This window comes from Syngnathus typhle, linkage group LG21, assembly GCF_033458585.1.
Source record: "Syngnathus typhle isolate RoL2023-S1 ecotype Sweden linkage group LG21, RoL_Styp_1.0, whole genome shotgun sequence".
Classification (NCBI taxonomy): Eukaryota; Metazoa; Chordata; class Actinopteri; order Syngnathiformes; family Syngnathidae; genus Syngnathus; species Syngnathus typhle.
In genome coordinates, this window is record NC_083758.1 from 7,758,089 (window position 1) to 7,769,785 (window position 11,697).

At 50.6% G+C, this 11,697-nt stretch overlaps 1 protein-coding gene across 1 annotated transcript; it reads left to right on the top strand.

Annotated features, from left to right (window-relative positions):
* Positions 1–9,656: 9,656 nt before the first annotated feature.
* On the top strand, positions 9,657–10,927 carry myf6 (myogenic factor 6). The gene is made up of 3 exons (XM_061269080.1): positions 9,657–10,304; positions 10,546–10,639; positions 10,697–10,927. The coding sequence occupies exons 1-3, from the start codon at positions 9,750–9,752 to the stop codon at positions 10,792–10,794; spliced, it is 747 nt and encodes a 248-aa protein (XP_061125064.1). The 5' UTR covers positions 9,657–9,749; the 3' UTR covers positions 10,795–10,927.
* Positions 10,928–11,697: the final 770 nt, after the last annotated feature.

Below are 11,697 nucleotides of genomic sequence, written 5' to 3' on the forward strand. Positions count from 1 at the left end.
GTGACAATCTGTCTTCATTTGTACTGGCAGCACCTGTTGTGTTGGATGCTTTGGAATAAAACCAGCCAATACATGAACACTATCTTTTTAAATTTAGTTGTTAAGTTGTAAAAATGATGTTTGAGTAATTAATCAAGATAAATGAATACAATTGAAGTGGGGACAGGTTATTTGTAGATCAAATATATTCAAATGATCAGATATGTAATACACAACGTTGAGTAAAAAAAGTTTTTCTTTTGAAATAAACTAGTTGATTTTTTATTTTAGTAAAATAGCAAAATACTTAAAGAACGTGAGCCACACTGCCCACTCTAGAATTGAGATCTAATGTGTGAAACTTCAACGTGCTGTCGTTTTGAATTTTAAAACCATATTGGTGGTGGTTTGTATTGCACTTCTAGAGATTCGACAGCAGAGGGCGACAAAGAACAGGACCAAGTGTCTTGTAATGTGTCACATGCATTCAAGTCACACACATTTTTAAAAATACTTGATTCATATACATAGTCAAAGAAATCAATTTTAGGTGATTAATTACAAATGAGAATGACTCATAATAATTTTATACATTTATATAAAACGAGTATTTTTATCATTTATGTAACAAACTGGGTCAACTGCAAAGCATACATACATCTAAATATGTATATTTTAAAAACTATAAATATTCATTTATTTATTTGAAATAATTCTTTAGCACATTTTACACTCCACTTTTGTCCATTCTAGAAATCCAAAGGGTCCCTCGAGCGCAACAGTTTGGTCGGGCTTCATCATGAGCTGATGGCCAGATGTTGCTGCCGGAGGAGGTGGCTGTGAGATTTGTTCTAAAAGCTCCTGTTTACAGCCCTCCCAATAATCAACCCAGCGGGGAGGTTCCCCCCCCCCGTTCCCCCCCCCCCCCCCCCCCCCCCACCGTGACTGTTGTTTACCACTGTTTACGCTTACCTCCTCTCTTGGACACCGTCATGGAGGCTGCGGCGGGAAGAACAGGTCTAAAGAAACGTGCGTGCCTGGAAAGAAACAGCAAGTCAGCCATTTTGCTTGAAACGAGTCATTTTGCTTTGGTCACTCCATTTTTAAGCACTTTTTCCAAGCATCCTTGCTCCCTGGAATATTTTAAAACACGAAATAAAAGTGTAAACAACAAATGAAGTCAGTGTGGGATTTGTGAGCGTGACAATCGATCTGGGACATTTCAGCGCCTGACGCGGCGTATCCCCGTAAACGTCCCGCAAGTGTCGAGTGAGGCGTCACTGGCCAATGATGAGCGTTTAACACGGCAGCTGCCCACGTCACGGCTCGTTACGAAGACCGACGTCGACGACTCTCGCAGTCGTCGCAAAAAGAAAAGCAACGAAGGCAATTTGGACTCCTTCTCGGACGCCTGCCTTTCCTCTGTTAACACCTCGGCTCGCAAACACCGAGGTGCCGGGCCAGGATGCATTTTGTCATCACTTGCACTTTGGGCACACACGCAATCAACACGCAAAGACACGTGAAAAAAAAAAAATCACAAGATGGCGGTGATGACGAGTTTTTTTTAAGAGTGAAAACTTGGAACCCGATTGCACTCGAATGCGCCGGCGGCTTCAATCCATCGCCCGGCGATCCAACATGGCCGACGTTTACGGCTCGGTGTTGCCGCGGTTACCCCAACTAACCCACCGATGAGTGATTTGTCTCGCCTGTTATCGGGTCCGAAGCGCAGTCGGGGGACATCACTCCTCGGTTCCGTTTAGTCTACACTTGAACTCGACTTTCGCAAATATTTTGAAGAAGCATTGGAGGCTTCTTTGGGTCCCTTCAAAATGGAGGCCGTCGGAGAAGCGAACGTGCTCTGCCGATTTCTCCCGATACTGCCGCGTATCAATTACATCGCGGCGGCCGGCGTTCGGGGCCAGTCGGGTCACTCAAGGGTAAGCGAGAGCCGGACTGTGACGCCCCGACACAATCGCTGGGTCGCGCACCCGGCGAACTTTAACCTCAGCTCAAGGCCGCAGCGCTCCGACCTCCGACCTTCACTCTGGAAGGTCAGGGTGTCCGGTCAGGATCCGAGGCGGCACGCCAGACACGCTTTGAAGCGCGCCGCTTATCTTTCACTGCGTGTTGTTGTCGTTGCCATTAAAGGAGTCCGCTTTTGACGAGCTTCTAATTGGAACGTTGCACTCTGACAAATTCCGATTTATGGTTTGGTCGCAGGAGCGGACAACGCGGCCTTAAATTAAACTTTTTTTCCGTTGAGACTTTTTTTTTTTTCCTTTTCTGACCTGACCTCTGTGGTCACGCTCTTTGCTTCCAACATGATTTGGAACACTTCAATGACGTTGAGAACGCTATTGAGAACATCTCAACGGATCTGGTAGGCCTGAATGTGATCATTTTGGGGATGAATTAATTCCCCCAAAAAATTTTTGCAGTTGCTACTCTGCCAGGAAACAGCATTTCTCCAGCACGAAGCATTTAACGAGCCGTCAAATGTCGGCTAAAATGCGTGCGACGGGACTTCTTGGCAAGCCTCCCGACAACCTGTTGCGGGGACCCCCCGCGCCGCCCCGCTAAGCAGCGCCGCGGCTCAGAATGTTACAAGGGCCGCGAATCGATTGCCCCGCGACTGCCGCCAAACAGCCCCGCCCGCCCCGCCGTGCCATCGGCGTCCGTCGCGGCGGATTAAAAAAAACGCTGCGGCTCTCACTCGACACCCATGTGTTCTTATTTGGGGGCGAGCGTGACGGAAGCGGGGGGCCCACAGGTCGAGGCGTCCCACCTGGCCCCCTGAGCCGCCGGATCACCCGATGGCGCTCATGTTAGTCCTAACTGCAATTCCAGACCTTCTCCTGCCAGCCTGGACTTTTTTTCTTTTTTACGTTTTCAAATCATTCCCGTCATAGCCAGACGGGAGACTTGATTGGAGACTTCCCAGACCCGTCTAGTCATGCCGCTGTTTAAATTACAAACATTTTAGATTGCAATCGGCCCCGTTTAGCATTAGCATAGCCCTAGCCTTGACAGACATTTAGCTTTAGCTCAATGAAAGCATCTATCGAAAAAGTATCGCGACAACGGACCCTCGAGGAGTCTTCCTGGAATCCAGAAGAGATTTTATTTTGAAATATATAAATAATCTGGATCTCCCAACACCTTATCCGACGTGATGGAAGCGTGGCAATCGGGAAACAACGGCTGTTAGTTACACAAAATGCATTAGCGGCGTGAGCCGGGCCAAAGGAAGTGGTGGGATTACGCCGGGCGAGGGCGAGGCGAGCGCGGGCGAGGGGGGGGTGCGCTCCCTCCTGCCCTCTCTGCAGTAAAGTGTCCAGATTTACAGGCCCTCTGAGGGGCGAGGGGAGGGAGGGAGGGGGCGAGACACCGATACGCACTCGTCATCCCGTCAAAAGTAGACAGCTCCTGATTTTAAGATCTTCCTAAATCAGAATGCCACAGACGTCAACGGGGGGGCGGCGATTGGGTTCCCCGGGGGGGGGGGGGGGGGGGAAAGGACAATCGCTCCTTCACATTCCAGACCGAGATCCACACATGCACATTTTTTTCTTCAAATATTGATATTGATTGTATTTTAAGTGGGAAGCATCCAACTCAACCCTGCCAGGTGTCGTTTGGAGCGATGGCGGCTTCGGCAGAAACAGGAAGCGTTTTGCGGCGAGGGTCTTGACCCCTCTCATGAGTCAAACGGGGCCCACCCCCGAAGAGACACGAGAAGGTTCCGGTCCTGCCAACAAGGTGTGGAAGGATTTTTTTGTATTTGGGGGGGGGGTTGCTGTCACTATGGATGCACATCTGTATGGATGGGGGGGGGGGGGCACATCTGCTTCCATACGCCACCTGAGTGTCAACTCAAAAGCGCTCCACAAAAGGTTAAAGCCGCATCATCCGGAACGTGAGAAAAATTACGTTAATCCCGCACATGGCGAGCGGATGCTTTTAGCGCCAGAGATTGTGTTTTATTTTTTTGGCCAAAACACCGATGATGTCATGGGAGCGGCGTTAGTCCTCCCATCTGATATTTCACTTGAATGGAGCGGCCTAAGCAGGCCGGGCCAGCCACCGCCGCTGCGGAGTTGGCTCCACTAACAATCTTTTTTTTTTTTCCCCCAGCTATCACATTCCCAACACCCTTTGCTTTGATTCGAGGGATGCAAAACTCCAAGCAGACTGTCGCCATGTTGCTTTTTTTTTTTTTTTGCAATAATCGAAGGGGGGCAGGCAGCATGACCAAACGGGTTTGGCGGAGCAAGCTCGCGTAAAAGCGTCTAAAGGAAGCGAGCGTGGAATTTGCACAGCCGTGAGTCTCCCCCCGCCGGATGATTTGCTGTCAGGCGTCATATCGCGGCAGAGTCACCTCCAGTTTAGGTTACATGATGGACGACGGGGCACTCGGATCGCCTTTCCGACGCGGCGAGGAGCGTCTGAGCTACGACGGACGGTCGTGACACGATTGCCGCTTAGAATGGAACGGGACGACGCGGAGGCATCGGGAGGAAGAAGGGTGAGGTGGGGGTCGAGGGGTGATGACGAGGTTACGGGGAACTTCTCTGTTGAGCCTTCATTGAGTACTTGATGGATGCTCTGTAACCAATGGAGGTAAAGAGCACCCCCCCCATCTCAAAAGTGAGTCTCACACACACACACACACACATGCATACACACAAACACACGGCAGATTAACTGTCTGATTTATCGCCATTTACCTCAGGAGAGCAAACAGCTGGGGAAGGACAAATAGCACAAGTGGCTAAGGCATCAATAAATAAAAACGATGCAAAGCGCAAAGAGACGCACATGACTGACAAAAAAAAAACGAAGCAATGACTGCTGATGACTTGTTTTCTAAATATTGATCAACGCTGATCATCACAGGACAACAAGGCATCATTACGTGCCATCGTTTACGTTTGCGAGCGCGGCACTTGGCCGAGTGTTGTTGCAGGTGAGCATGCGGCCTTCTGCAAACGACCACACGGGGGGGGGGCAGACCCCCCCCCCCTCCCCTGCTACCGGTGCAACGTTGCTGGGACTCGGGTGATTCATTTGCTCCCCGCGTGGCGCTCGTGAGGAGGAGCGCCCCGATGACTCCATCCGACTATTGATCATCATTTGGGAGAAGCGTGAAGAAATGAGTCAAACTTACTCATGGAAGGAATGTCCACATGGGGATGGGGGGGGGGGCAAAGGGTCCAAAACAGGATGCATTGTGGGAAAGTGGGAAATAACAACAATAGCACTTTTAAGTGACACTGGAGACTTTTTGAGTGCGAGCCAAAAGGAGGTTTAGGGCTTGTAGCGCCAGTCTCGGCTATGGTGATTAGCTGGGGATGGGATGGGGGGGGTGGGGGGTTTTGAGGGGGCGGGCGTTGAGATCCCCACCGGCTTTAACTGTGGGTGGCAAGGAGAGAAAACGAAGCCAAGTTGTTTACGTTGGCTGTTTGTCAGCCGGGTGCATCCCGGCTTTTGTAGCAGGCGGGCGCTGAAGGGAGACGCTAGGAAATGTTTCGAATCTAAACTAAAAAAAAAAACAAAAAAAAAAACAGGGCGACATTTCTTCTTCTCACGACACCATTCATGTGGAACCGTCCCTCCTGTCCACGTTAAGTATAGGGGGTCCCACCTGTCCTGCCGCCCCTCCCAACACCAAGCCTTGTGAGGTGGTCCCGGGCGGGCCGCCGACGCTGTGTGAAACGAGGCATTAGGACCCCCCTTTCCAAATGGCAAGCGGGACGAGCGGCATCCCGTTGGCTCCGCGTGTGGTCTCTCACACCACAAACAGTACGACGGGTCGACCAATGCGTGTTTTTGTCCCGTTTCAATTTGCACATCGGGACTGATATTGGGCAACGCGAGCTGCGGCCGCTGCACATCAGTTTCCCGCAGCGTGACTAAGCCTCCGGTAACAGGAGCTCCGGCCGAGCGTCCTCCCTGCGGACCCTCGTGTCCACCCCCCCCCCCCCCCCCAGAAAGCAACCCCACTCGCTCCCGGTGGCGTCCGCGGGGACCCTGTGAAAGCAAACAGTGAGGTCATCTCCGGGCTCTCACCGGGCCAGCCGGGATTACGCTGGCTGGCAGAGACCCAGAAGGAGAGTGAACTTGGATTAAGTCATTAAAGAGCAGACTCCAGCAGCACGGGGGCTGCTTCTTCTCTTGCTCGGCCAACTCGGTGCTGGATTCCTCGTTTTTTCTCCGTTGAGCTCGATAATAGAAGAAGAAAGCAAACAATGCTTCAAGAATGCGCAACGCCAATTTGACATTGGCGTTATCGCTCAGCACGTCAATAAAAAGCGCAGCGACACTTTTTTTCCCCCTGCGTGCACCTGCACTGCTTTTACGCGCACACACACACAAACGCATACACACAAGCGCGCACGCACATCCTGAAACACAAGCTCCAATAACATCCACAGAGGTAACACTAGAATTTTTATTGTATCAAACAGGTGGCGCCGACCTTCACGCCCGCTCAAATGTTGGGCATCAGGCACGCTCGGAGTCTGCGTGCGTGTGTGTGTGTGTGCGTGCGTGTGTGTGCTTCACACCTCTGGAATAAATGAAAATGCGTGACAGACACACACACACACACACACGAGCGCACAATGGCTACCCATTATGTGTTTGGACAGTAACGTTATTCCGGATGATTTTTGAGGAAGCAACCTGTTGAAAATAATTCAACCCTGTGTCAAAACACACACACACACACACACACACACACAATCGCAGTGCAACTTTAGGCCTACCCGTCAAGACGAGCGCGATGAATTGTAACTTGCTAGCTACAAATGAATGGGAAGCAAACTCGAGGCTAAGCTAACTTTAGCAAATCAAATGTCGCTGCCATTCTAAACAACATTTTTATATTACGGCTTTTTTCGAAATAGTCCAAGCTGATGAATTGGCATATGGATTGACAGGGTAAGCAATGTTTTTTTTGAAGTTTCTTATGTTGAGGAGCCCCGCCCGTAGCTTTGGTTCTTATTGTTGTGATGAAGCCGATATCAATCTGTCATCAAGTTCCTTCCAAAGAAGCGCAATTAAAGACAGTCACGCCGGGTCATCAGAAAGCATCAAGGCGGCGCGAGCGTCCGCGGGATCAGACGGCGGTTTCGGGTGACAAAGGTCCGTGTTCTTTACCCACCGTGGCGCGGCTTTGCTACGTGTTGTTTTAAACGCGGGCCATCGCGCCACATGATGTCAGCGCCCACATCCATCAATATCCCCTTAGATTCTCTCTGGAGCCGGCGGCATTAAAAAAAAAAAAAAAAGCCTGATGTTTATCTGGTAACGCCATCCGCTTTGTTGTTTGGCGGAGGAGCTCCGCTTGCCAATTCGGGAACTCATTTTAAAAAGTTTGCCGGCATTTGTTGAGAGGTATGAAATCTCTGTCGCAAATACAAAATCATTTGAGGACCGACCGAGATCTCGGCCCACGTCGTGATCGTCTCGTGACATCAAAAGCCTACGGAATTTTTTTTTTTGTTGGAAGCGCCTCCAGACGAGAGGTTGGCCGGCGGGGTCAGACGAGATGGCCTATCGTCTGCCCGCTGACTCCACGTTAGTCCGGGTTACTAATCCGTCACTTTCCCAAATGAAGACAGAATCAATCAGGATGCGAGCGCGGCTCACTGACAAGTCAACGGCGATACGCGGCTTTTATTACGAGAGCGGTCCGTCGAAGAGACAAGGCGAAAGGCCCGGCAGCTGCCGTCCTGTCGCTAATTAGCCCCGGCGGCCATTGGCCAGAACGACGCGATTGAGTCATAACGCCGCCAGCTCATGGAGAGTTAGCGGCCGGCTCCTCCTCGCCGCTAATTGACAAACCTCAGCCGTTTGCACTTTGAAGGCACCCCCACCCCACCAGGCCCACCAGGCCCATCGGGGCCTCCCTACCCGAGCCGCCTTTGAAACCCAAGCCTGCCGCGTCGGCCGCCATCTCGGGCCACGAGTGAGAGGAGCCGTCTGTTAGCTTAGCTTAAGGAAGGAGGGGGCGCTTGCTTTTGTTTTGGGTTTGACTTTTAGCTAGCGTGCACTTGCAGACTTGAGCGAGACAGGTTGAATCTTTTTGAACCTCAGGCCGAAACGGGTCTGGTAAGAAAGACTAAAAATGATTTTCAAGCGGGTGAGAGTCAAGTGACAGTACTTACAGGTCCTTCCGACCGCGTTGAGGTCCCGGTCCACATCCAAACCAACAAAGAGACAATTAAAGGAGATTCCTACGGGAAAGAAAAGCATATGTCAGCAACGATCTTCATTCTGTATGTTATAAACATGTCTTTTTTTTATTGTTGCTTAAAAGTTGCTATCTTTATTGAGATGAGCTCACTTTTCCCGTGGCCCCTCTTAACATCATGAGCCCCCCCCCGCCCGGGCCGATCTATTTCCCAGGTGTGTGCGAGCCCGCCCGGAAATGGGCGTCCTGTCGGGAAGGGAAAGCGGACAGGGGGGGGTTGCAGGGCGAGGGGGGGGTTGTCCCAAAGTTCACGTTCATTAACAAGTCTGCTGCTGAGTGTCCGTGTCAGCACTGCCACTAAGTAGCTCCCAACTGGAGGCAACACACACTTGCAAAACAAAACAATTGCGTTTTTACCATCACTTAGTTCTGCTATGGTAATGAATGACGACGTCAATTGCATGAATTGATTTGGTCATACGATTTGCATCGTTAGTCTTCGCTACGCTCGCGTTACCTTTAACTATAAAGCAAAAAGAAGACGTAGAAGAAGAAGCGGTCCATCCATGACGAGAAGTATTTGTAGCGTTAGAATTGGGATGTTTGACGACTTTTGGGGGGGCCGTGGGACAGATTTACGCTCGGAGTGGCCTGCTTGACTTTGCGCCCGGGATATGTCATGATTCTCCCTGACAGCTGAAGCTTCGGCACCCCCGCACGCCCCCCCCCCGACGCGAATGCTGAATTTACGGCACAGTAGCTCGCTGGCGAGAAGATGCGATCGGGGGGCCGTGGCAGGGAGGCTGAGGAAACAATACATTTATGTTAGAAAATGCATCTCAAGCTAAAATATTCAGAAATGGAGTCTCTTTTAGGAGTCGTTGGCTTAGAGCTAACATTAGCACTGAACTGGGGGCAGGTCAACATTTTACTAAAACACAATATTTTGTTCCATTTTACTCAAAACGAATGAATACACTTTAATGAACTCATTTTGAAGAAAAAAAAAAAAAAACCAACAAATATTACAGGACTGGTGATAATTCGAAATTTTAGCGTCATTCAGCATTTCCTCAACGTCCCAAAATGGCTGCCACAATACAAGCGTGACTCCATTTCCACGCCAGATGTGTGCTAAAAAGCGTACAATTGGCCTTCATGGCCAGGTCAAGTTAGTGTTTGGGAGAGATGCAACAGTCCACCTTTGTTTTGTTTACAAGGCAAGAAACGGCACAGCCGGCTAGCGGCTAACGCTAGTTAGCACTATGACATCACACAAGGTCAGGCAGTAAAACTATGCTTTTTTTTTTTTTTTTTTTTTTGTTCACGCTCGACTCGGATTAGATTCGATCCGAATTAAACTGGCACGGCTGTTGTTTGATAGCGGGGAGTTTAGCGAAAATATTCCGTGTTTGCCGCACCTGTTGTGAAACGTGAGGTGACGTTAAGTATGGCGTGTGTGTATTCCCCGCACAGTGTTTGTAAAAAAAAAAAAAAGATGGCCGCAGGGTCGAGTTTCACCTTCTATATATAAGCCTGGCGGGTGCCGAGTGTCGCGGCTATTTAAATGCCACGCCAGCGGCGCTGGAGCAAGCACACGCCGCGTCGCCACCGCCGCAACATGATGGACCTTTTCGAGACCAACGCGTACCTCTTCAGCGATTTGCGCTACTTGGACGAGAGCGAACATGGCGCGCTGCAGCACCTGGACATGGCGGGCGTGTCGCCGCTGTACCGCGCCGCCGACGAGGACAGCCCGCCGTCGCCCGGCCGGGACCGGACGGCGTCCGAGACGGGCGAGGACAGCGGCGACGAGGAACACGTGCTGGCGCCGCCCGGCCTGCGGGCCCACTGCGAGGGCCGCTGCCTGATGTGGGCCTGCAAGGTGTGCAAGAGGAAGTCGGCGCCCGCCGACCGCCGCAAGGCCGCCACGCTGCGCGAGCGCCGGCGCCTCAAAAAGATCAACGAGGCTTTCGACGCGCTCAAGAAGAAGACGGTGGCCAACCCCAACCTGAGGCTGCCCAAGGTGGCCATCTTGCGCAGCGCCATCGGCTACATCGAGAGGCTGCAGGAGCTCCTGCACGGCCTGGACGAGCAGGACCGCTCCGCTGAACGAGACGCTGTAAGGGGACCGGGCTAACGTGCTAACCGCATGACGGCTAATGCCTTTCCATGCCCGGTGATGTCATAATGAAGTGGAAAGAAGAAGAAAGTGAGCTCAAATTAGGAAAAGACAAAAGCACCGCGACTTAAAGCTGAAGGTTCAATTGAGACGTGACCTTTTTGATTTGTTTGTGTTGCGATCGTGCGTGGCGCCAACGTTACGTTCATTCCACGATTGACATATCGGGTTGCATCTCCAGGCGATCGCTTCGGCAACCCATTGGAAAAAATCCTGCGAGACCTGGACCGACGCGGCCGACCATTCCGGCGACGGATCGGCGAACCCGAGGGAAGGTAAAGAGCGGCTAAGGTTTTTCCGCCACGACTCGTTCTCACGGTTTTTATTTCCAGGGTCCGGCGAGTCGTCGGCGTCCTGCAGCCTGCTGCGTCTGTCCTCCATCGTGGACAGCATCAGCAGCGGCGGCCTTGCCGCCGCTTCGGAAAAATAATTTCCCACAGTTCCCTCTCCTGGTGTACATATTTTCTAAGTGTCAGAATTCAGATGTATTTATTTTATAATGGAGTGAGGACAAACTTAGGAAGCCGTTGTACTCATTTAAATAAATGGCTTCATCTTGAAAAAAAAAAGCCTGTTGCTTTTGAATGAGCGCATCCAACACAGGTTCGGTGTGTGAGCTGTTTTGAGCGGCGAGCAGACACAAGAAACTCGATAGCGCCAACAGTGATGTGATTTTTTTTTTATGGTGCTCCGCACTCCCCCCCGACTTCACCCGTGACTTTTTTTAAATAAAGGATGACAATGAATTAAAGTGACATTCCAATCTAACTTCCCATACAAAGTAAACCTTATCAAAAAGAAACTTTTAGAAATGCATTTATTTCTTATTCAACTTTGACCATCTCGTAAATATTTCAAATGTGTGTGTTTTTTTTTTTTTTTTTTTAAATATCTAATATGTGCAATATTAACAAATCTTAGCAACGTGACCCCTGACCTTTGACACCAACAACGCATGCGAACAAGCACACTCATTAAGCTTCGCCCCACTCTCATTCCCAAGCCGCGACACGCGCTTGATCGCCACCGCCGCCGCCGCCGATGTGTTCGTCAGCTGTGCGGGTACGATTCGGGGGTGTCGCTGTGTTTTTTTAGGTGCGCCCAGTTCCCGGAGAGGCGAGACAAATGCTTTGACACATTGTGCGAGATACCGCGATGTTGCCGTGTGACTGTCAACAGCGCAAGAAGACGACGGCCACTTTCGTTCTCTCTCCCGCCAATCTGACACATTTGTGCATTGTAAAATAAATTCTAGCAATTTCTTCTTCTTCTCCAAATTGCTGGATTTTAACATCTGCAATTTTGGAGTCCAAGTGCTTTGGTGTAGGAAATG